The sequence below is a fragment of the Nerophis lumbriciformis genome, linkage group LG05 (assembly GCF_033978685.3).
Source record: "Nerophis lumbriciformis linkage group LG05, RoL_Nlum_v2.1, whole genome shotgun sequence".
In the NCBI taxonomy this organism is placed as follows: domain Eukaryota; kingdom Metazoa; phylum Chordata; class Actinopteri; order Syngnathiformes; family Syngnathidae; genus Nerophis; species Nerophis lumbriciformis.
In genome coordinates this window covers 21,284,769-21,311,415 of record NC_084552.2, presented here as the reverse complement: position 1 = coordinate 21,311,415, position 26,647 = coordinate 21,284,769, and the positions used below count along the sequence as shown (strand labels likewise).

The following is a 26,647-nucleotide window of genomic DNA, read 5'->3' as shown; positions in this document are numbered from 1 at the left end:
TGCATGCAATAAATCATTTTCTTTGTTGTGATGTCTTTTCATGCTTTTTGTCACAACATGGAATACTAATACCCAATTATTACATACAATACAGGTCGAATTGACCAATTCTAATTGTGAACGCAAATAAAAAAACAAGTACTACATCTATACTATCAAATCATTCAAATAGTCCTGTTAAAATGGATTGCTTATGCCCTGAAATTAACTATTTTTCTAATGAGGACAGTCTTTATTTTTTATTTCAATTGAGCTCTGCCTTCTGCCTGAGGTCGGCTGGGATAAGCTCCAGCAAACCCTAGAGCAGACCTGGGCAAATTAAGGCCCGGGGGCCACATACTTTTTAATCTGGCCCGCCGGACATTCCCAAATATTTTTTTAGATCTTTTAAGATGGAAACTGCAGCTGCCATTATGTGTGTTTTCAATTAACCGTAAGTCTTGAACTGTACAAAGTATTTCAATGGTTGGAATCTGCACTTTTGCATGATATACTAGTTACTATGGTAATCTAAATCACAGCAGCTCAGACGAGGCACCAAGCAGTGTGGGTGGGGAGCGTTTCCATAGCGGCCAGCCTGAAATCCGGGTGTCAGGGACAGACGCGGAAGGAGATTTTTACAACAAAGTTCTAAAGCTTAGTGATATATCAGATGTTTCAGATTGTAGGTGGGGGTTTATTTACCCTTCGCGTTCATATTTCGCTGTTTGTTGCGTTTCGCTTGACTGTAAAATATGTCAATCGAGAGGGGGTGTGACGTTCATATGTTGTCAATATCCAATGTTTTATCGTTCATAGTTAATATTGTAAATCCAACAATCTTTTTTTTCATGTACAAACCCTGTTTCCATATGAGTTGGGAAATTGTGTTAGATGTAAATATAAACGGAATACAATGATTTGCAAATCATTTTCAACCCATATTCAGTTGAATATGTTACAAAGACAACATATTTGATGTTCAAACTGATAAACTTTTTTTTTTTTTTTGCAAATAATCATTAACTTTAAAATTTGATGCCAGCAACACGTGACAAAGAAGTTGGGAAAGGTGGCAATAAATACTGATAAAGTTGAGGAATGCTCATCAAACACTTATTTGGAACATCCCACAGGTGAACAGGCAAATTGGGAATAGGTGGGTGCCATGATTGGGTATAAAAGTAGATTCCATGAAATGCTCAGTCTTTCACAAACAAGGATGGGGCAAGGGTCACCACTTTGTCAACAAATGCGTGAGCAAATTGTTGAACAGTTTAAGAAAAACCTTTCTCAACCAGCTATTGCAAGGAATTTAGGGATTTCACCATCTACGGTCCGTAATATCATCAAAGGGTTCAGAGAATCTGGAGAAATCACTGCACGTAAGCAGCTAAGCCCGTGACCTTCGATCCCTCAGGCTGTACTGCATCAACAAGCGACATCAGTGTGTAAAGGATATCACCACATGGGCTCAGGAACACTTCAGAAACCCACTGTCAGTAACTACAGTTGGTCGCTACATCTGTAAGTGCAAGTTAAAACTCTCCTATGCAAGGCGAAAACCGTTTATCAACAACACCCAGAAACGCTGTCGGCTTTGCTGGGCCTGAGCTCATCTAAGATGGACTGATACAAAGTAGAAAAGTGTTCTGTGGTCTGACGAGTCCACATTTCAAATTGTTTTTGGAAACTGTGGACGTTGTGTCCTCCGGACCAAAAAGGAAAAGAACCATCCGGATTGTTATAGGCGCAAAGTTGAAAAGCCAGCATCTGTGATGGTATGTGGGTGTATTAGTGCCCAAGACATGGGTAACTTACACATCTGTGAAGGCGCCATTAATGCTGAAAGGTACATACAGGTTTTGGAGCATCATATGTTGCCATCCAAGCAACGTTACCATGGACGCCCTGCTTATTTCAGCAAGACAATGCCAAACCACGTGTTACATCAACGTGGCTTCATAGTAAAAGAGTACGGGTACTAGACTGGCCTGCCTGTAGTCCAGACCTGTCTCCCATTGAAAATGTGTGGCGCATTATGAAGCCTAAAATACCACAACGGAGACCCCCAGCCTGTTGAACAACTTAAGCTGTACATCAAGCAAGAATGGGAAAGAATTCCACCTGAGAAGCTTAAAACATGTGTCTCCTCAGTTCCCAAACGTTTACTGAGTGTTGTTAAAAGGAAAGGCCATGTAACACAGTGGTGAACATGCCCTTTCCCAACTACTTTGGCACATGTTGCAGCCATGAAATTCTAAGTTAATTATTATTTGCAAAAAAAAATAAAGTTTATGAGTTTGAACATCAAATATCTTATCTTTGTAGTGCATTCAATTGAATATGGGTTGAAAAGGATTTGCAAATCATTGTATTCCGTTATATATATATACACAATTTCCCAATTCATATGGAAATGGGGTTTGTACATTCTAGGTGTCTCATTCAGTAGAAAATTTAAAATTACATTCCGTTTTTAAGGTGGTTTGTCATAATGTTTTTAGCTTTCAATCAGACATCATTGTTAGTTTTTGTATTAGTCTTCCTAAAAATAGATATACCGGCTCCCAGACACATTTTTTTCTCTAATTTCAGCCCCTTGAGTCAAAATAATTGCTCAGGCCTGTCCTAGAGGGATAAACTGTAGAATTCTGCAGTACTACAATGAGGCAACAGTCGACGCTAGTGTACCAACCATCCACGTCACCAACCGCCGTTCAAAGGCATGAAGAAAAAGTCTGCGCATGCTCAGTACGAGTTGTAACCTGCCCAGTGAAACAGGCAATGGGCTCTCCAGTCACAGTAGCTGACATGAAGTGTCAACATTAGCTGCTGTCCCGTGGCAGGTTTACGGGCACGTTTCGTGTGGAACGTCGCGCTATTGCTCGGAGAAATTACCTCGGAAAATGGTAAGTTGTTCGTCCTCAACGAGGTCCGGGTGCTTTACGAGCTAAAGCTGGTGCTGCTAGTTAGGTGTATGCTACCAGGAAGTGTCTACCTGGACCACCTAGCTCCACCTGCCATCTGGCAGCATTAGCATCGCGGATTGTAGGGGGAACTATCGTTAAAGAAAATACACTTCAATAGTTTTCTAATCATCTTTTTAAGGTGTGAATAAAAAAATAAAAACAACTTTATTTTGAATGTTGGAAAAGAAGTCTACTTCCTGGGTGTTGACAATGAATAGACTCGCGCCCCAGGCAGTAGTCAGTGTCAATAATGAAGGTGACAGACAGGGGGCAGTTATTCTGCCTTTCCAAATAAGTGTGAGAGTTATTATTTGAAGTTTTTTCTCACCATATATGTTACGCTGTCTTAAGTTTCCTTCGATCATCCATCCATCCATCCATTTTCTACCGCTTGTCCCTTTTTTTGGGGTCACGGGGGGCATACTTGCCAACCCTCCCGAATTTTCCGGGAGATTCCCGAATTTCAGTGCCGCTCCCGAAAATCCCCCGGGGAAACCATTCTCCCAAATTTCTCCCGATTTCCAGCCGGACAACAATATTGGGGGCGTGCCTTAAAGGCACTGCCTTTAGCGTCCTCTCACCTGAAAAGGATCCATCCATCCATCTTCTTCCGCTTATCCGAGGTCGGGTCGCGGGGGCAGCAGCCTAAGCAGGGAAGCCCAGACTTCCCTCTCCCCAGCCACTTCGTCCAGCTCCTCCCGGGAGATCCCGAGGCGTTCCCAGGCCAGCCGGGAGACATAGTCTTCCCAACGTGTCCTGGGTCTTCCCCGTGGCCTCCTACCAGTCGGACGTGCCCTAAACACCTCCCTAGGGAGGCGCTCGGGTGGCATCCTGACCAGATGCCCGAACCACCTCATCTGGCTCCTCTCGATGTGGAGGAGCAGCGGCTTTACTTTGAGCTCCCCCCGGATGACAGAAAAGGAGATGAACGTATTTCCTTGAATTGCCGCCAGGGCTGTAATTAATTTAAAACCTCTTCTCACTCCGGCGCTTACCAAAGGCATGCTCTGCCTTCTGCCTGAGGTCGCCTGGGATAAGCTCCAGCAAACCCTAGAGCAGACCTGGGCAAATTAAGGCCCGGGGGCCGCATATGGCCCGTTAAGCTTTTCAGTCGGGCCCGCCCGACATTCCCAAATATTTTTTTAGATCTTTAAAGGGGAACATTATCACCAGACCTATGTAAGCGTCAATATATACCTTGATGTTGTAGAAAAAAGACCATATATTTTTTTAACCGATTTTCGAACTCTAAATGAGTGAATTTTGGCGAATTAAACGCCTTTCTATTATTCGCTCTCGGAGCGTCACAACGTGACGTCACATCGGGAAGCAATCCGCCATTTTCTCAAACACATTACAAAACACCGAGTCAAATCAGCTCTGTTATTTTCCGTTTTTTCGACTGTTTTCCGTACCTTGGAGACATCATGCCTCGTCGGTGTGTTGTCGGAGGGTGTAACAACACGAACAGGGACGGATTCAAGTTGCACCAGTGGCCCAAAGATGCGTACCGTATTTTCCGCACTATAAGGCGCACCGGATTATTAGCCGCACCTTCTATGAATTACATATTTCATAATTTTGTCCACCAATAAGCCGCCCCGGACTAAAAGCCGCGCCTACGCTGCGCTAAAGTGAATGTCAAAAAAACGCTGCGCTAAAGTGAATGTCAAAAAAACAGTCAGATAGTTCAGTCAAACTTTAATAATATATTGAAAACCAGCGTTCTAACAACTCTGTCCCAAAATGTACAAATGTGCAATCACAAACATAGTAAAATTCAAAATGGTGTAGAGCAATAGCAACATACCGGTAATGTTGCTCGAACGTTAATGTCACAACACACAACACACAAAATAAACATAGCGCTCACTTTCTGAAGTTATTCTTCATTCGTACCGGTAAATCCTTCGAATTCTTCGTCTTCGGTGTCCGAATTGAAAAGTTGCGCTAGCGTGGCTTCCAAAATGGCGGGCTCCGTCTCTTCGAAATCATCGGATTCAGTGTCGCTGTTGTTGTGCAGCAGTTCTGTGAATCCTGCCTTCCGGAAAGCTCGGACCACAGTTGTGACAGAAATATCTGCCCAGGCATTTACAATCCACTGGCAGATGTTGGCGTATGTTGTCCGGCGTTGTCTGCCCGTCTTAGTGAAGGTGTGTTCGCCTTCGGTCATCCATTTTTCCCACGCAGTTCGCAGTCGTGATTTGAATGCCCTGTTGACACCAATATCCAGCGGTTGGAGTTCTTTGGTTAATCCACCCGGAATGACGGCGAGTGTTGTATTTGTGTGCTTCACTTGTTTTTTGACACCATCTGTGATGTGGGCGCGCATAGAGTCATATATCAACATGGACGGAGCAGCGTGAAAAAAGCCACCCGGCCGCTTCGCGTAAACTTCCCTTAACCACTCGCTCATCTTTTCTTCATCCATCCATCCCTTCGAGTTAGCTTTTATGATGACGCCGGCTGGAAAGGTCTCTTTTGGCAAGGTCTTCCTTTTGAATATCACCATGAGTGGAAGTTAGCATGGCAAGCTAGAACCACAGTGAAGGATGACTTCTCATTCCCTGTGGAGCGAATATTCACCGTACGTGCTCCCGTTCCACAGTGCGGTTCAGTTGCTGTGAAATACGGTAGTAATCCGTGTGCGGATGGAGAGATTGCGTCTTTTTATGACCCGGATCGTTTAGTAGGAGCCATTTTGTGGTCTTTACAGATGTAAACAGGAAATGAAACGTACGGTGATATCCGCGCGTTTTTTCTTCTTCTTCCGGGGGCGGGTGAAGCGCTTCCTGTTCTATGGGGGCGGGTGAAGCGCTTCCTGTTCTATGGGGGCGGGTGCTTTCCTTGGCGGTTGCTTGCGTAGAAGAAGAAGCGCTTCCTGTTCTACCGGGAAAAAAGATGGCGGCTGTTTACCGAAGTTGCGAGACCGAAACTTTATGAAAATGAATCGTAATAAAGCGCACCGGGTTATTAGGCGCACTGTCAGCTTTTGAGAAAAATTGTGGTTTTTAGGTGCGCCTTATAGTGCGGAAAATACGGTAAGTGGCAAGAAATTGGACATTTGTTCCGCACACTTTACAGACGAAAGCTATGCTACGACAGAGATGGCAAGAATGTGTGGATGTCCTGCGACACTCAAAGCAGATGCATTTCCAACTGGACTGGACAGATCAGCTTTCAGGAAAAGAGAGCAGATGAGGGTATGTCTACAGAATATATTAATTGATGAAAACTGGGCTGTCTGCACTCTCAAAGTGCATGTTGTTGCCAAATGTATTTCATATGCTGTAAACCTAGTTCATAGTTGTTAGTTTCCTTTAATGCCAAACAAACACATACCAATCGTTGGTTAGAAGGCGATCGCCGAATTCGTCTTCGCTTTCTCCCGTGTCGCTGGCTCTCGTGTGGTTTTCGTCGGTTTCGCTTGCATACGGTTCAAACCGATATGGCTCAATAGCTTCAGTTTCTTCTTCAATTTCGTTTTCGCTACCTGCCTCCACACTACAACCATCCGTTTCAATACATTTTTAATCTGTTGAATCGCTTAAGCCGCTGAAATCCGAGTCTGAATCCAAGCTAATGTCGCTATAGCTTGCTGTTCTTTCCGCCATGTTTGTTTGTGTTGGCTTCACTATGTGACGTCACAGGAAAATGGACGGGTGGTTAAAATCAGGCACTTTGAAGCTTTTTTTAGGGATATTGCGTGATGGGTAAAAAAATTTAAAAAACTTCGAAAAATAAAATAAGCCACTGGGAACTGATTTTTAATGGATTTAACCCTTCTGAAATTGTGATAATGTTCCCCTTTAAGATGGAAACTGCAGCTGCCATTATGATGTGCAGTAATGTTTTCAAATGAGCGTAAGTCTTGAACCGTACAAAGTATTTCAATGGTTGGAATCTGCACTTTTGCATGATATACTAGTTACTATGGTAATCTAAGTCACAGCAGCTCAGGTGAGGCACCACGCAGTGTGGGTGGGGAGCGTTTCCACAGTGTTTCCAGAGCGAGCCTGAAAATGCAGGTGTCAGGGACAGACGCAAAAGGAGATTTTTTACAAGGAAGTTCTAAAGCTTAGTGATACATCAGATTGTAGGTGGGGGGTTTTTTACCCTTCGCATTCATATTTCGCTGTTTTTGTTGCATTTTTGTTGCGCTTCGCCTGATTGTAAAATATGACGATCGAGAGGGGGTGTGACGTTCATATGTTGTCAGTATTCAGTGTTTTATCGTTCATAGTTAATATTGTAAATCCCACATTCTTTATTTTCATGTACATTGTGAGTGTCTCATTCAGTAAAAACAATTTAAAATTCCATTCCGACACATTTTTGTGGTCAATTGTACGGAATATGTACTTCACTGTGCAACCTACTAATAAAACTCTCAAAAAGTCTCACTTACGTAACTTTGGGGACTTTGGGGAAATATATGTGCTGTGTGAACTTTGGGGAGGTGAACGGTACTTTGGGCTGTGGGATTGAGTGTGTTTGAGTTGTATTGGCGGGTTATATGGACGGTATTCATTTGTGGCATATTAAATATAAGCCTGGTTGTGTTGTGGCTAATAGAATATATATATTTCTTGTGTTTATTTACTGTTTTAGTCATTCCCAGCTGAATATCAGGTCCCACCCGCCTCTCACAGCATCTTCCCTATCTGAAGCGCTCCCACTGCCCTCTAGTCCTTCACTCTCACTTTCCTCATCCACAAATCTTTCATCCTCGCTCAAATTAATGGGGAAATCGTCGCTTTCTCAGTCCGAATCGCTCTCGCTGCTGGTGGCCATGATTGTAAACAATGTGCAGATGTGAGGAGCTCCACAACCTGTGACGTCACGCTACTCGTCTGCTACTTACGGTACAGGCAAGGCTTTTTTATCAGCGACCAAAAGTTGCGAACTTTATCGTCAATGTTCTCTACTAAATCCTTTTAGCAAAAATATGGCAATATCGCGAAATTATCAAGTATGACACATAGAATGGACCTGCTATCCCCGTTTAAATAAGAAAATCGCATATCAGTAGGCCTTTAAAGTACCAATGATAGTCACACACACAGTAAGTGTGGTGAAATGTGTCCTCTGCATTTGACCCCTCCCCTTGTTCACCCCCTGGGAGGTGACGGGAGCAGTAGGCAGCAGCGGTAGGTGCGCCCAGGAATCATTTTTGGTGATTTAACCCCCAATTCCAACCCTTGATGCTGAGTGCCAAGCAGGGAGGTAATGGGTCCCATTTTTATAGTCTTGGTATGACTCGGCCGGGGTTTGAACTCACAACCTACCGATCTCAGGGCAGACACTCTAACCACTAGGCCACTGTTGTGTGTACTGATGTCGTTAAAGACAATATACACTTCATTGCACATGTACTATATTACTATAACAATGATTAAATGCTTTATAATTCCACAACAGTTTTGCAGCGGCACACGCACGTCTGTGTGCTTTATATAACACTTAAACATGCAAAAGGGTTTCTTTGGCTCGTCAGTGCGTGCTGATTTTAGAAATAATCTACACTTCACTGCACATGTGATACATCATCATGTTGCCGAACATGTTATAATTCCATGAGTGTTGGGTTTCAGCAGCACAGGTGTGCATGCACACTTTAAACACTGAAAAAAAGATACATAATGTTCCCAGGGTTTTGTGTACGTGAGGGCTGGTTTAAAGATAATGTACATGTCAATGTACGTCTAAAGTATATCATAATAAACATAATAGAGGTCTAATGCCACCAAGTCAGCTGTTGCTGCTTTTATCAGGCTTCTGATTGGATACAATGTGCATGACAACAGGTGTATACATTTGTGTGTAGACAGACAGTTTTGAAACTACACTTGTCTGGATGGAGATCGTTTTAACGTCAATTATGCATTTTTGAAGCTCTTCGTTTTCGTGTAGACATGGCCTTAATGAGCAACTTCCCAAACTACTCTGTGTCGTGTTCGATGGCTTATACACTACTGCCATCTAGTGTCTCAAAACTGCAACTACCTGCAAATGTACTGCAATTATTTTACCACCTGATTACCGTCTCTACTGATAAATAGCACCCTTGGTAAGTTGGACATTGTATTACTGTATTTATTGGCAGGCTTAAATAAGTCATACAAATATCAACAATTGTTTATCGATCAATATAAAAAATGTATATTGTGATACAGGTTTCAGCCATATCGCCACGCCCTAATCTCCATCATGTATGGTTTGTCTATATGTGTATATCTCTCGCCAAAGGCGCCTATGGTTCCATCTCCAGATAGGCTCCAGATTGCCATTGACTCTAATAAGAACAAGCGAAAAGAATACCGGATGGATGGATTGAACATCCTCCAGTTGATAAAGAACACACAGCCAGAGAAACAACTAAACCTGCAGTGTTTGCTTCATCTTTGGTTTGCACAGATGCGCTTCATGCTGCTGTTCAGTCGGCAGGGCAAGCTGCGGCTGCAGAAGTGGTACACGGCCACGGCAGAGCGTGACAAGAAGAAGATGGTGAGGGATCTAATGCAAATAGTGCTGGCACGCAAGCCCAAGATGTGTAGCTTCCTTGAGTGGAGAGACCTCAAGATTGTCTACAAGAGGTAACCTCAGAAATGTTTTTTTGTGCTTTTTGTTGATGGAACACAATTTGCAATGCCTGCACATGCACTACTTAGTTATATTTTCTATAATAAATGAAGATTTGGCTTCTGCTATTACAGTTGCCTTAGTGGGTAGGGACATTACGCTCTCATTTATCTGACTGACACAGTGACACACACACACACACACTTACACACACATTTGTGCTCATTACAGTGAGTAGAGTGGAGATGTGGGCAAACAAAAAAAAAAGGACGTGCTAGCAGTTGGTATGTGTGGGAGGAAGATGATGAGAAAAGCAGAGGGATTTTCTGCAGGGGGAAGGAAAGTCTTATGTTTAAGAGAGATGGTCATGGCACTGCGAGAGAGCTGTTAAATAAATGTATTATTATGATTCTAGTTTATAATATACTGTAGTCAGTTTCTCTTATTGATAAGTTGCATTTGGGGCGGTATAGCTCGGTTGGTAGAGTGGCCGTGCCATCAACCTGAGGGTTGCAGGTTCGATCCCCGCTTCTGCCATCCTAGTCACTGCCGTTGTGTCCTTGGGCAAGACACTTTACCCACCTGCTCCCAGTGCCACCCACACTGGTTTAAATGTAACTTAGATATTGGGTCTTCACTATGTAAAGCGCTTTGAGTCACTAGAGAAAAGCGCTATATAAATATAATTCACTTCACTTCACTTCACATTTCAACCACAACAATAATGAATGTAATGTTTAACCTTTAAAAGTGAAATGAGGTAAAAGTTTATCCAAAAATAGATATGTATTTTAAATTCATCCATCCATCCATCCATTTTCTACCGCTTATTCCCTTCGGGGTCACGGGGGTGCTGGAGCCTATCTCAGCTACAATCGGGCGGAAGGCGGGGTATACCCTGGACAAGTCGCCACCTCATCGCAGGGGCAGGTCTAACCACAGATATGATGTGTTTTGATGTTAATTCTACACACAAAATATAGTGTACCCATAAAATCTCTTTACCATGTTACTATGGTAATAGTAATAAAAAGATACATAAGCGTTTTTTTTAACCTCATACATCATACAGGCACCATTTGTTGTACAAAGTACATCAAGACGGTAGTCAATTTCTTGCCAAGTTCGCTGTAGCGCAGCCTCATCAGTGGTGGTTATGGCATCAATAATATTTTGCTTTAGGTCGGTAATGTCCCGTATCTTTGTCCGATATTAATGCAACCACCGAGTACGACAGAGCAAATCTGACTTCGATGTCTCATCAGTAGTCTTTGTAATACATTTTAAAGTAGCAACGGATGCCCGGTGTATTCATTACCACATTCACGCCACTCTTCTATATCAGTCGCAACTCACCCAGATCATGTTAATTTCATTTAAGTTGTTTACTGCCAGGACTTTTTCAGAATAAAAGCAACTCATATGTTTTGAAACCTTCTGTGGTTTATTTCTGGCTCCAGCTAGTGGTTTAGGGTGGTCATTACACTTAAAACCCATTTGCCTTGTACAGTATTTCAAAGGGATATGTGTAAATTAATTCAGTATTAATTGGAAAAGCATTACAACATTAGGATTACTGTATTTTTCATAAGTTGCAGTTTTTTTCATAGTTTGGCCGGGGGTGCGACTTATACTCAGGAGCGACTTATGTGTGAAATTATTAACACATTACCGTAAAATATCAAATATTATTTAGCTCATTCACGTAAGAGACTAGACATACAAGATTTCATCGGATTGTTTGGTAAACGTATAGCATGTTCTATATGTTATAGTTATTTGAATGACTCTTACCATAATATGTTACGTTAACATACCAGGCACGTTCTCAGTTGGGTATTTATGCGTCATATAACGTACACTTATTCAGCTTGTTGTTCACTATTCTTTATTTATTTTAAATTGCCTTTCAAATGTCTATTCTTGGTGTTGGGTTTTATCAAATAAATTTTCCCAAAAAATGCGACTTATACTCCAGTGCGACTTATGTATGTTTTTTCCCTTCTTTATTATGCATTTTCGGCCGGTGCGACTTATACTCCGGAGCGACTTATACTCCGAAAATAATACGGTACATTAATATAAAATATGCATTATAATGCAAGTCAATGGGGACAAAAAGGCTGAAATGTGTGTTTTATTTCCTTGTAGCCAATATGATGTCAGTTTTCAGTATTGGTCATGTTTCTTGATGTCTTTGACAGCAAGTACCTCGGTTTCTTTCGGTCCTCTATTTCAGTGGTTATCAACCTTTTTTCAGTGTTGTACCCCCTGTGAAAATTTTTTTTTTAATTCAAGTACCCCCTAATCAAAGCAAAGCATTTTTGGTTGGAAAAAAAAGAGATAAAAAAGTAAAATACAGCACTATGTCATCACTTTCTGATTTATTAAATTGTATAACAGTGCAAAATATTGCTCATTTGTTGTGGTCTTTCTTTAACTGTTTGGAAAAAAAGATATAAAAATAACTAAAAACTTTTTGAAAAATAAACAAGTGATTCAATTATAAATAAAGATTTCTACACATAGAAGTAATCATCAACTTAAAGTGCCCTCTTTGGGGATTGTAATAGAGATCCATCTGGATTCATGAACTTAATTCTAAACATTTCTTCACAAAAAAAGAAATCTTTAACATCAATATTTATGGAACATGTCCACAAAAAATCTAGCTGTCAACACTGAATATTGCATTGTTGCATTTCTTTTCACAGTTCTTTTTGACAGACATTTAAAAAAAATCTCACGTACCCCTTGGTATACCTTCAAGTACCCCCAGGGGTACGTGTACCCCCATTTGAGAACCACTGCTCTATTTAACTTGATGTAGATATTACAGTTGGCGTTCCAAGTGCCCTGAATTTCGCCCTGCTTCCTAAAAAGGCGAGGATTCTTGGCAATGTCAGTGTTGCGATTTGTCAGATGCTCACTGATGAAGATGTCTGTTTCTTCCAGCTTGACTCTCTGCCTCAGCAATGTAACCTTTCCCTTTTCTTGTTGGTGAACTTTATAATCAGGACAGGCGTAATGTTCTTCCTACTAAACATTTGCAATATGTCTACTTACTACACATTTTAAAATAAAGCCAACTTGGGCGGCATAGCTCGGTTGGTAGAGTGGCCGTGCCAGCAACTTGAGGGTTCCAGGTTCGATTCCTGCTTCCGCCATCCTAGTCACTGCCGTTGTGTCCTTGGGCAAGACACTTTACCAGTTTACCTTAAACCAGTGCCACCCACACTGGTTTAAATGTAACTTAGATATTGGGTTTCACTATGTAAAAAGCGCTTTGATTCCCTAGAGAAAAGCGCTATATAAATATAATTCACTTCACTTCACACTTCAACCCCAGATCCAGACGTGGGTTGAGATTGCTACTAAAATTCGGTACTGTAATGGCAAAATTATATAATAACCCAACTGTAAAACTAAGTAGCGCTTTTAAACATTTCCCAACTAAGCATGGGCTGGTAAGAGATTCTGACGGTATGTATGTATGACGGTATATTTTCACTGTCACAATATGGTATAATAGTTCTAAAATGTGTTATATTGAAATGCCTTTATCGCAAAAAAAGACTGAAGTAAACTTTTCATCTTAACAGTCATTTAAAAAATATATATAATAGGACATAATGATTTAAAATGTTTTATTTAAAATGTAAAATATATTTAAAATAGAGCATAATGTCCCCACACCTTAAGGCAACTGTTTTAGCAAAAGCAAATGTTCATTTATTACAGAAAATAGAAATAAGTAGTGCATGTGCAGCATTGCAAATTTAAAATAGATAACAAAAAATAGATCCTTCTAAATGAATGATAAAGTGTTGTTCTTAATAAATGATAAATGATAATAAATGGGTTGTACTTGTATAGCGCTTTTCTACCTTCAAGGTACTCAAAGCGCTTTGACACTACTTCCACATTTACCCATTCACACACACATTCACACACTGATGGAGGGAGCTGCCATGCAAGGCGCTAACCAGCACCCATCAGGAGCAAGGGTGAAGTGTCTTGCTCAGGACACAACGGACATGACGAGGTTGGTACTAGGTGGGGATTGAACCAGGGACCCTCGGGTCGCGCACGGCCATTCTTCCACTGCGCCACGCCGTAATATAGTCTACTTTTGCTAAGCTTGCAACCCAAGCGACATCATCAATGGTTTATTTGTAAAAAAAAAAATGCAAATAAATGTAATCGCTAAGTGGCTCAGGAAGATTAAAAGAAACATAATTAATAAAAAGACAATTGGAAAAAAAAAAGTAAAGCAGGAGCTTAAAACTGAATCACATGTTTTTGTAGATTTGCTCACAATTTGTCAACAAGAGTGTTTAGGAGTTGTTGAAATGTTTTTTTGAGTTTAATTAATTTGCTTTTTAGCGTTAAAGTAAAACTTTATTTTATTCTTTACGTCATGTTAGCTAGATTGTGTTAGCCGTGGCCGCATGCCATATCCTCAGTAAGTTAGTGTCAGATGCAAAGGGAAGTTAGTTAATGTCAAGACAGCTTTACCTTTATCTAGAAATTAGCACATAACGATTGTTGGTGCCCCCGTAGATGCACGATTATGTTTGATGTGTTGTCTTTCTCTATCTACCATGTCTGCAAGCATGTTTATCATGTTGGGAGACCTTCTTCCTTCACCGTAGCCATTTATAGTTTTATGGCAGGTGAAGCACTCTCAGAGAGATGATTTAGTCATTTTAAACAGAGGCAAAAGTTTAGGGGACTGGCATTGATATTGCCACTGCAGCATGAAGGGTTTCTAAATTTCACTTTTGCTTACACCGTACGGACAGTATGAAGGAAAATTGTAGTTGTTTTAAAACAGTCACTTTTTATTACGGGGCATACCTTAAGACCGGTAACTGGCTCATGCCTAGTCCCAACAGCAGCACACACTCTTTTTCAACTTTATTGCTGACCTTAACACATCAATAGCAGGGCTCGGTTCCAACACTGTATTCAAATCAAACACCTTTATCTGTTGCTCTCCACACCAGCAACACAACACTTCCTGAATTATCTACCAATCACGCTCACGTCAAGACGCATTCACTAACACCGGCGTTCTGAATATCAACATTATAACACGACCAAGTCATGACACTACACATTTTTGCGCAGTTATTACATGACCCTTGCATGTTGTATAAAGTGGCAAACATTGTACTCTAATAGAAGCAGCTGAGTATATACCGTATTTTTCGGACTATAAGTCGCTCCGGAGTATAAGTCGCACCGGCCGAAAATGCATAATAAAGAAGGAAAAAAACATATATAAGTCTTACATGCATTTTTTGGGGAAATTTATTTGATAAAACCCAACACCAAGAGTAGACATTTGAAAGGCAATTTAAAATATAGTGAACAACAGGCTGAATAAGCGTACGTTCTATGAGGCATAAATAACCAACTGAGAATGTGCCTGGTATGTTAACGTAACACATTATGGTAAGAGTCATTCAAATAACTATATCATATAGAACATGCTATACGTTTACCAAACAATCTGTCACTCTTAATCTTATACGTCTAGTCTCTTACGTGAATGAGCTAAATAATATTATTTGATATTTTACGGTAATGTGTTAATAATTTCACACATAAGTCGCACCCCCGGCCAAACTATGAAAAAAAACTGCGACTTATAGTCCGGAAAATACAGTACACTTAATTGCTGCAATTTAATGTATAAATAGCAGTTTAAGTAACACAAAATCTTGTAAAATTAAAAGCATAGTTTTTTGACAACATTTGTATGTTTTCTCAACCCTTAGATTTATGTGATTAAAAATAAGATTGTTCTGTTAATTGTCATCTATAAGGCTAACATAGCATGATGCTGCTGTTAAAATGTGACTGTCACGTTAGCCCCTTAGCTTATGTACATTCATGCACTCCTTATTGTTACTTTATGCGATATATGGCATCCATTTCGTCGAACAAGTGCAGAGTTACTGTAGTGTATACGTAGTAAGTGAATATAACGCTTAATAGCCTTTCTTGGAGACACATGCTCTGTTGGAGTGGAAAAACAGTATGTTCTCAGTAGGGCTCGGTAAAAACGCTATTTAACTGCGTGAATTCCAGCATCAAAGCTACGCACACACAAATACACAAATTGTTGTAAAATACTAACATCTGGGAAAGTTTAGCTAAATGATTTCCCTTGTTCTATTATTACTATTTAACTATGTAAATTCCAGCATCAAAGCTACATTTTGTACGAGAAATACACAAATTGTTGTAAAATACTAACATCTGGGATCGTTTAGATGATTGATTGATTGTGTTTTGTCACTTTTAAAGGTACGCCAGCTTGTATTTCTGCTGCGCAGTGGAGGAACAGGACAACGAGCTGATTACGCTGGAAATCATCCACCGCTTTGTTGAGCTCTTGGATAAATACTTTGGCAGCGTGAGTCACACATCTGAGGGTGTGTTTTTGTGCCTGTATACTTACCCGGGATATTTTAGTAATGTCCTTTTTTTTTTTTTAATTAGATAAGTCACACTTTTGAATTTAGATTGATCATGAGTAATCATAGTTGCTACAGAAGCGTTGCTTAAAGGGGAACTGCACTTTGTTTTCGAATTTTGCCTATCATTCACAATTCTTATGTGAGACAAGAACACACGTTTTCCTTTTTTTTTGTGCAATCGAAATTTCAATCACTGCTAGTATTAGACAGCTAACAATGTAGCTAATGGGATTCATCTATTCCACCCTCAAAGCCTCCTAAAGAACATCCAAAAAGCAGGCAAAAATACTCCATCTACAAACCCTGTTTCCATATGAGTTGGGAAATTGTGTTAGATGTAAATATAAACGGAATACAATGATTTGCAAATCATTTTCAACCCATATTCAGTTGAATATGCTACAAAGACAACATATTTGATGTTCAAACTGATACATTTTTTTTTTTTTTTTTGCAAATAATCATTAACTTTAGAATTTGATGCCAGCAACATGTGACAAAGAAGTTGGGAAAGACGGCAATAAATACTGATAAAGTTGAGGAATGCTCATCAAACACTTATTTGGAACATCCCACAGGTGAACAGGCAAATTGGGAACAGGTGGGTGCCATGATTGGGTATAAAAGTAGATTCCATGAAATGCTCAGTCTTTCACAAGAAAGGATGGGGCGAGGTACACCCCTTTGTCCACAACTGTGTGAGCAAATAGTCAAACAGTTTAAGAACAACGTTTCTCAAAGTGCAATTGCAAGAAATTTAGGGATTTCACCATCTACGGTCCGTAATATCATCAAAGGGTTCAGAGAATCTGGAGAAATCACTGCACGTAAGCAGCTAAGCCCGTGACCTTCGATCCCTCAGGCTGTACTGCATCAACAAGCGACATCAGTGTGTAAAGGATATCACCACATGGGCTCAGGAACACTTCAGAAACCCACTGTCAGTAATTACATTTGGTCGCTACATCTGTAAGTGCAAGTTAAAACTCTCCTATGCAAGGCGAAAACCGTTTATCAACAACACCCAGAAACGCTGTCGGCTTCGCTGGGCCTGAGCTCATCTAAGATGGACTAATACAAAGTGGAATAGTGTTCTGTGGTCTGACGAGTACACATTTCAAATTTGTTTTTGGAAACTGTGGACGTGGTGTCCTCCGGACCAAAGAGGAAAAGAACCATCCGGATTGTTATCGGCGCAAAGTTGAAAAGCCAGCATCTGTGATGGTATGGGGGTGTATTAGTGCCCAAGACATGGGTAACTTACACATCTGTGAAGGCGCCATTAATGCTGAAAGGTACATACAAGTTTTGGAGCAACATATGTTGCCATCCAAGCAACGTTACCATGGACACCCCTGCTTATTTCAGCAAGACAATGCCAAGCCACGTGTTACATCAACGTGGCTTCATAGTAAAAGAGTGCGGGTACTAGACTGGCCTGCATGTAGTCCAGACCTGTCTCCCATTGAAAATGTGTGGCGCATTATGAAGCCTAAATTACCACAAGGGAGACCCCTGGACTGTTGAACAACTTAAGCTGTACATCAAGCAAGAATGGTAAATAATTCCACCTGAGAAGCTTAAAAAATGTGTCTCCTCAGTTCCCAAACGTTTACTGAGTGTTGTTAAAAAGAAAGGCCATGTAACACAGTGGTGAACATGCCCTTTCCCAACTACTTTGGCACGTGTTGCAGCCATGAAATTCTAAGTTAATTATTTGCAAAAAAAAATAAAGTTTATGAGTTTGAACATGAAATATCTTGTCTTTGTAGTGCATTCAATTGAATATGGGTTGAAAAGAATTTGCAAATTATTGTATTCCGTTTATATTTACATCTAACACAATTTTCCAACTCATATAGAAACGGAGTTTGTACATGTCAACCTTTTACCGCCCCACACCTGGTTACAAGGGTCCATCCATTTTCTACCGCTTGTCTCTTTCGGGGTCGCGGGGGTTGCTGGAGCCCATCTCAGCTGCATTCGGGCGGAAGGCGGGGTACACCCTGGACAAGTCGCCACCTCATCACAGGGCCAACACAGATAGACAGACAACATTCACACTCACATTCACACGCTAGGACCAATTTAGTGTTGCCAATCAACCTATCCCAAGTGCATGTCTTTGGAGGTGGGAGGAAGCCGGAGTACCCGGAGGGAACCCACGCAGTCACGGGGAGAACATGCAAACTCCACACAGAAAGAGCTCGAGCCTGGGATTGAACTCAGGACCTTTGTATTGTGAGGCACATGCACTAGCCCCTATCTCACCGTGCTGCCCTGGTTACAAGGGTGAGCAATGGGACTACAACAGTGAACACAAAGCCCTTTGGGTACATTTCTACCTTATAAGGATAATCCGCTGACATAACAATGAGAAAATCCTCACCATCCATTAGGGGTGTAACGGTACACAAAAATTTCGGTTCGGTACTTACCTCGGTTTAGAGGTCACGGTTGGGTTCATTTTCGGTACAATAAGAAGAAAACAAAATATAAATTTTTGCGTTATTTATTTACCAAATTTGACAAATCTTCCATCAAAAACATTTTTCTTAGTGGAATATTTGATGTGAAGTAATCGGAACCTTGGATAGGTCAATAATTCATAATAACATTGATTTTGATTCAATATTATGTTTTGAGCAATGACAGTTTGAAAGGAAAAAAAACAGCTTTGTTTTATTAGTCAACATTGCAACTTTTCCTAAATTACATTTAACCTTTAAGCTTTTTTTATTTTACTTTTGTTATGTTTTTGTTTATTTTAATAGTATTTTTAGAATGTGCCGTGGGTCTTTAAAACATTAGCTGTGGGCTGCAAATGGCTTCCGGGGCACACCTTTGACACCTCTGCTATAGATAATAAAAAAAATAAATTTGATAAATCTATGGATAAAACGCAGAGCCTGGCGACGCATGCGCGTTTATCATAACTCTCTCGCTCTCTCTGTCTCTGCCCCTCCTTCAGGAATGCTGCTGCGCGCACAATTTGTTTTGTTTTTAACCCCTTCTTAACCCTGAACGTACATTGAAAATACACGCAACCCTAACTCAAAATGCCGGACATTTGAGGCATTTAAGAAACTCTGCCCTGACAACTCCGCAAAAGAGGACATGTCCGGTGAAAAGAGGACGTATGGTCAGTCTATCCTAGCCCGTTAGCTGCTAGCATGCCGTGTGTTGTGCCTCGGTGTGCATTGTTTACACAACGTGGGTTACGCTACTTAATATGTCCGTGTGGAAACTCGTTCGGTACACCTCCGAGCCGAACCGGAACCCCCGTACCGAAACGGTTCAATACAAATACATGTACCGTTACACCCCTACCATCAATCCATCCATCCATCCATTTTTTACCGTTTGTCCCTTGCGGGGTCGCGGGCGGTGTTGGAGCCTATCTCAGCAAATAGGGCAAATTTCAAACGGCTCGTTTCCCGGAAGTATGAATGAAGGCAAGATTGTTTTATGAAAATCTCCACAATGCCTCTACTGTTTTATATAAATTTTTTGGGACTCACGCAGATCCCAAATACACAACAGCAGGTACCAATAGGTTAGAAAAGTTGGTTTTGCATAATCGGGCCCCTTTTAACAACAGATTGGACAAATTCATTAATAAAGGCGGAACACTCGCGGGCAACCAATACTAATACAGAGCTAACATTGCAACATCGATGATGTAGCAGCCACATATCCCGATGGTCGCTGGAGGGATAAGAATGGGTTTTGACTTTTGAATGACACGCTTGACTTCTGAGTGAATTTGCCATAGGTTTAATTGTTTTACCAAATAAGATGACAAACGAGTGATAAACAAAATGTACCGTATTTTTCGGACTATAAATCGCTCCGGAGCATACGTCGCACCGGCCGAAAATGCACAATAAAGAAGGAAAAAAACATATATAAGTCGCACTAGAGTATAAATCGCATTTTTGGGGGAAATTTATTTGATAAAATCCAACACCAAGAATAGACATTTGAAAGGCAATTTAAAATAAATAAAGAATAGTGAACAACAGGCTGAATAAGTGTACGTTATATGAGGCATAAATAACCAACTGAGAACGTGCCTGGTATGTTAACGTAACATATTATGGTAAGAGTCATTCAAATAACTATAACATATAGAACATGCTATACGTTTACCAAACAATCTGTCACTCCCGATCGCTAAATCCCATGAAATCTTCCTCCCCGGTGTTGCATCTGGTATGTCCTTTCTTTCTGCTGCTCGATCGCCGTTCTCTGCTGCATATTTCACTACGTCCAGCTTGTAATCTGCAGTATATGATTTCCTTTTCGGTGCCATTTTAGGTCAGCCCTTATCAGTTTTTATAAGTTACCGCCAATGTTGATGTGATCCATTTTAATAGCTACGGCAGTAGCATATAGCATATAGCAGTTAGCATCCCATGACCCACAATGCACTTCTGCCATGACCCTCCCCCGCCAAATTCTTATTGGTGTACGTGTGAGTGACGATTGCTGACGTGTGTGTGACGATTTCTGCCATTTGCTTCGTCTCTTACGCGAATGAGATAAATAATATTATTTGATATTTTACGGTAATGTGTTAATAATTTCACACATAAGTCGCTCCGGAGTATATGTCGCACCCACGGCCAAACTATAAAAAAAAAACTACGACTTATAATCCGAAAAATACGGTACTATGTTGTAAAGTAAAGCAAAGGGGTAAACAAAAAGTGTGGCATCCAAACCTATCTTCTCCTCCTGTCCTCTTTCCTGTCCTGTTTCCTATTTCCTGTTTCCTCTCTTCCTGTGTCCTACTTTTTCCACAGGTGTATGTGTTCTTTTTAAATACCAGAAAACACACCCACCAATGCCCATTTGACCTCCAACTCCACAGTGAAAGACACACCCACACACACTGCTCCTCAAGCCCCTAATTATGTTTCCTACAGATGGCATTATTCAAAGTAACTGAAGAGATTACCATACAATAGGTAGTAAACAGTGTGCTGCTGCAGTGTGTTCATAATATATGAACAAATAAGAACAGTATGGCATCAAAGGGTTGGTTGAACATGTAACAATTTCAACATGATAAATCACTTATTTCACATGTTTTTCAGTTCTCTTTAACATGTCCGGAAAGGAGTAGGAAGAGGCAAAGCTTATTTTAATCATACCCCTTTTCCATGTTATAACAATTACTTACCCATTTGTTCACTTCCTTTTTTCAATTTGTAACACAATTTGCATCATTGAATTCTAAATCCAACAGTTTGTAACAAACGCACCCAAGTTCTCCGGGTGTCTCTGCCACTACGCAATTAAGGAGTCACGGGTGGGACCTGATATTCAGCTGGGAATGATCAATACAGTAAATAAACACAAGACATGTATAACTATTAGCCACAATACGATCAGGCTCGTATTTAATATGCCACAAATTAATCCCGCATTACAAACACCTCCCCCCTCCCGTCCATATAACCCGCCAATACAAAACCACACACCCGCACAAAACACTCAATCCCACAGCCCAAAGTACCATGCACTTTCCCGAAGTTCATACAACACATATATTTCCCCAAAGTCCCCAAAGTTACGTACGTGACATGCACATAGAGGCATGCACGTACGGGCAAGCGATCAAATGTTTGGAAGCCGCAGCTGCGTACTCACGGCACCGCGTCTGCACATCCAAATCAAAGTCCTCCTGGAAAAAGAGTCTGTTGTGCCGGTTCTCCACAGGCCAATGGAAAGTCCACAAAAAAGGTAAAAAATGAGGATTCTTCCAAGAAGTGGCTCCGTAGCAAAAACGCCGGGTCTGACAGGTGCTCCTAGGTGGTTTATGACGTCAATTTCCGCTTCCGCCCGGTCTGTTAGCACCGGATGCCTTTTATATCCCCACATATTATTTAGTTGCATTTTTAATATTAATATGATTATTTGATACGCCTGTAACAGTTTATAATAAGTAAATGGATGACATAATAAGTATATATATATATTTATTTTCCCAGCTGAGCACAAGTTAACTGACTGGCAATATTCATTCTATGTATACGCCTCGATGGACCCCTATGGCCATTACATTCCCCCCCCCCCAGCCAGCGGCTTATGGGGACCATAATAGGGTTTCATGTTTACCACATTAATAGTATCCACCTTTTGACTTATCAGTCAACCAACGAATACTGTAATTTACAGGACCTAACTTCTTCTCTACCCGCACAGGCCCTAACCATTTGGGTGCAAGTTTGGCAGAGAATTTACTTGAAGCTTTGGAAAGTGGGTGCGCCCTAATCCAGACCAGATCCCCAACTACAAAGTGTACATCTTTGTGTCGTGCATTATAATATCTGGCTTGTCGAGCTTTGGACGCGCCTACATGTCTCTCCACTTCTCCCTTTAGGTGTGTGTGTGTAAGTATGGTGTGATATGCAGATGTGTGTGGTGGTGGAGCTTTGTGTTCCAGGGGTCCCATCAGATTCCGCCCGAGAGTCAACCTGGCAGGGGTTGAACCGGTCGTCTCATGGACAGCGGTGTTAAGGGCAAACCGGAATTCAGGCAGCCACTTATCCCAGTCCTGATGATGGTTCCCTACGAAGGCGGCAATCATGGTCTTTAGGGTGCGATTGACTCGTTCTGTCATGTTGGTTTGTGGGTGGTAAGCTGTGGTTAATTTGTGGGTTACCCCCCAGGATTCGCACAGACGGGACATCAGTTGGCTTGTGAACTGTGGCCCTCGGTCAGACACAAGATATTTGGGAACTCCCCAGCGAGTGAAAATGTCATTTTTGAGAATTTGGCAGACCTTGGGAGTTTTGGCGTCTTTCAGGGCAAAAAGCTCCACCCACTTGGAGTAGTAGTCTACCACCACCATCAGCACAGAGTTCCGGGCCTTACTGAGGGGAAAAGGTCCCATGAAGTCCACTCCCAGCATCTCTCCTGGGGCGTTGACAGTAGAGGACTGGAGTTGCCCAGCTGGCTTGACGTTGGGGTTTTTGTATTTCTGACACGTTATGCATGCTTGGACGTGACTCCAGACGTCTTTCCTTACTGTCGGCCACCAAGCTACTTCCAGAATCTTCAAGAGTGTCTTCATTCTCCCCAGATGTCCTCCGAATGGACTGTCATGAAAGTAGGCCAGGAACTGTGGCACCTGAGCCAATGGCACTACCAGCTGATAATTGAAGCCGCCATACTTAGATGGTACTCCTTGGTACCACACCCCTTGCTGAAGTTGATAGTGGATCCGGCCAGGCGTAGGTTGGTCACAGAGGGTCCACATTCCAGACATGTTGAATCAGTTTTTTGGGCCTCAGAAAGATCTTGCAGTGTGCTGGGGAGATCTGACCAGTAGGTTTTTGGGACAAGGAGGCAAATCTTCCCTTCTAGTAATTAAGGTGCCCGTGACAGTGCATCTGGTACCACATTGCAGCAGCCCTTTTTGTAATGGACTCTGAATGTGAATCCCTGGAGTCTCAGCGTCCACCGTGTTAGTCGGGACGAAGTTTTAGGGCAGTTGAATGCCCATGAAAGGGCACTATGGTCCGTGAAGACATCAAAAGTTGTTCCCTCAAGGAAATGTCTCCACTTCTCAACAGCCCACACCACAGCCAAGCACTCTTTTTCGGCAGTGGAGTAGCGGACTTCAGCTCCTTGGAGCGCTCTGGAGGCAAAGGCAATTGGCCGTTCTTCACCTTCAAGGCGTTGCATCAGGACCGTGCCGAGGCCCAAGTCACTGGCATCACAGTGAACCTGGAAACTGATTTGTGGATGGGGCTGAGCAAGCACTGGTGGAGACTGCAAAAGTGATTTGAGGTTGTCGAAGGCCGCCTGGCAGGTAGGACTCCACTCCCAGGGAACATCCTTCTTTTTTAGTTGGTTTAGAGGAGCAGTAATGTCGGCCAGCCTGGGTATGAACTTGTGGTACCAGCCGACCATGCCAAGAAACCTTTGGAGACTCTTCAGGTCTGTGGGAGGAGGATATGCCGTTATTGCAGATATTTTTCCCGGATCTACTTCCACTCCTTTGCCTGATATTAGGTGTCCAAGGAAGGTGAGCTGATTTTGAAGCAGGTGGCATTTCTTGATGTTGAGAGTAAGGTTTGCTTGTTGTAGTTTTGCACACACCACTTCAAGGTCAAGCAGGTGTTGTTCTTCTGTTTGTGAAAACACAATGATGTCATCAATGTACACGAAACAGATTCTTCCCCTAAGCTCACCCAGCACTGTCTCCATTAAGCGCTGGAAGGTCGCCCCAGCATTGCGCAGTCCAAATGGCATTACTTTAAATTGGTATAGGCCCAGATGTGTGATCATGGCAGTCTTTGGCTTGCTATCCTCCTCAATGGCAACCTGCCAGTAGCCACTCTGCAGGTCAAGGGAGCTGAAATATTTTGCACCTTGCAACGACTCCAGGATCTCATGTATGAGGGGCATGGGATAGGCGTCATGCTGGGTTTTGGCGTTCAAGCCCCTGTAGTCCACACAGAATCGGGGTGTGCCGTCCTTCCTGGGTGTCAGAACAACGGGAGAGGCCCACGGAGATGTCGATGGCTCTATCACTCCATTGTTGATCATTTTTTTGATTTGTTCTTCAATTATATCTTGTTTTTGACTGGACACTCTGTAAGCTCGCTTCCTAACAGGCATCTCATCCATGGTGGTGATTTGATGTTTAATTACCCTGGTGGCCCCAGTAGTCTCAGTCCAAACAGTTGGCCACTTCTGCAGCAGTGGCCGCACCACCTCAGGTTGGGATTCGAGGAGGGGGATTGCAGACTGATTGACTTGGGGTTCCTCATTTATGGCCATGTAAAAATCAATGGAGGGACCAGGGTGAGTCCAGCGAAGCATTTCTCTGCCTTTGGGGAGAAATTTGAATTCTCTCCCTCCGGGCATGACATACCTCCTGAGATGAGGTTTGAGTATCATTTGTGATGTGGTCATGAAGTCGAGACCTAGCAACAAGGGCATACATAAGTGGCCATCAGCCATCACATGAATCTGTAGGGTGTTGTGACAGTCATGCAGATTGAGGAGCAGGGTGGCTTTTCCAACTGCTTGGTTCACTTGTCCATTTGCCATGACAAACTTTGGAATTCCGCTCGGCTCCAGAACCTCGCCGCACTTCCTCACAGCCTTCCACAGCGTATGACTCATTAGTGAGTACGTGCATCCGGAGTCCAGGACTCCATCTCCTTTAGAGCCGCGCATGCTAATAGGGACCACCAGGAGGGATTGTTCGCCCATGGCAGCGGCAAGGTCGGCCCCACTCCGACTCGGCCCATGCGCCATCTTCTTTCCCGATCCTTTTGGAGGGTTGCATTGTTGGACACGACTCCAATAGTCTTTACTGTTTGTCCAATCTCGTTCAATCAGGGAACCCACCTTGACCAGCTGTTCTACTGTTGTCACAATTCCACGTAGACCACTGGCCAACCTGGGATTGCAGGCACCGAGTATGCGGCGCACGATCTCAGCTTCCTCCATGTCATGTCTCCACTTCAGGCAGAGGGCACGATAATCATATGCGAAATCTCGCAAGCACTGATTAGGGGTTTGAAGAATGGAGTGGAGCTGCATCTCAATCTCGGATTGGTAGTCAGTTGGCAAAAAGGCTTCCAGGAAAGACTGCTTAAAGGTAGACCAGCTGGTTATGTTACTGCGGGCTGCCGACCACCAACTCCTGGCAGGACCTTTTAAAACAGCGTTGAGGGTTCCCACCAGCTCAGCATCGCTCAGAGGGCGAAGTGCTAAAAAGTGCTCACACTGTTCGATGAAATCTGTGACATCGGCTGAGCCTCTGGACTCTCCAAACTGGGGAAATTCCATCCTGATGGGTGGTCTGGCTGTGACAGCAGGTGTAATGGCGGTGACAGCAGGTGGTCTGGCGGTGACAGCAGGTGCAATGGTGGTGACAGCGGGTGCAATGGTGGTGACAGCGGGTGCAATGGTGGTGACAGCAGGTGCAATGGTGGTGACAGCAGGTGTAATGGTGGTGACAGCAGGTGTAATAGGGAAGGTGATGTCTATGACAGGTGGGTGGTGGCTGACTGGTATGGCGGCTGCAGGAGTGGAGAAGCTAGTTGGTCGCCAAAACCTTCGGGTTTTAGCAAGGGTATTTTTCAATTCCTCTCCCCACCTTTCATCTCTGCGACGCAGACATGCTACGACAGCCTTGTCAAAGTTCTGCACCTTCGTGTCAACATATGCTTTCACCTCTGCAGCCATGGCCTCCATCGCTGCCCTGAGTCCATCCTCCCGGTTAAGGGTGCTGTCGACCGCTTCTGTGAGTCGGTTCTCCAGAATGTCCATTCGTTGTTGCAGTGTTAGAACTTTTTAGCACTTCGCCCTCTGAGCGATGCTGCTCATTTTTTACCTTTTTTGTGGACTTTCCATTGGCCTGTGGAGAATCGGCACAACAGACTCTTTTTCCAGGAGGACTTTGATTTGGATGTGCAGACGCGGTGCCGTGAGTACGCAGCTGCGGCTTCCAAACATTTGATCACTTGCCCGTACGTGCATGCCTCTATGTGCATGTCACGTACGTAACTTTGGGGACTTTGGGGAAATATATGTGTTGTATGAACTTCGGGAAAGTGCATGGTACTTTGGGCTGTGGGATTGAGTGTTTTG

The 26,647-nt window shown here is 42.5% G+C and overlaps 1 protein-coding gene across 1 annotated transcript in view; it reads left to right on the top strand.

The window, feature by feature from the left end:
- The first annotated feature begins 2,744 nt into the window (after positions 1 to 2,744).
- Positions 2,745 to 26,647, top strand: part of ap1s1 (adaptor related protein complex 1 subunit sigma 1) — a 31,514-nt gene continuing 7,611 nt past the window's right edge. The window contains exons 1-3 of the mRNA XM_061961123.2: positions 2,745 to 2,891; positions 9,369 to 9,547; positions 15,852 to 15,960. Of these exons, the coding sequence (XP_061817107.1) occupies positions 2,889 to 2,891; positions 9,369 to 9,547; positions 15,852 to 15,960 (291 nt within the window). The 5' untranslated portion in view covers positions 2,745 to 2,888. The remainder of the gene's footprint in view (positions 2,892 to 9,368; positions 9,548 to 15,851; positions 15,961 to 26,647) is intronic.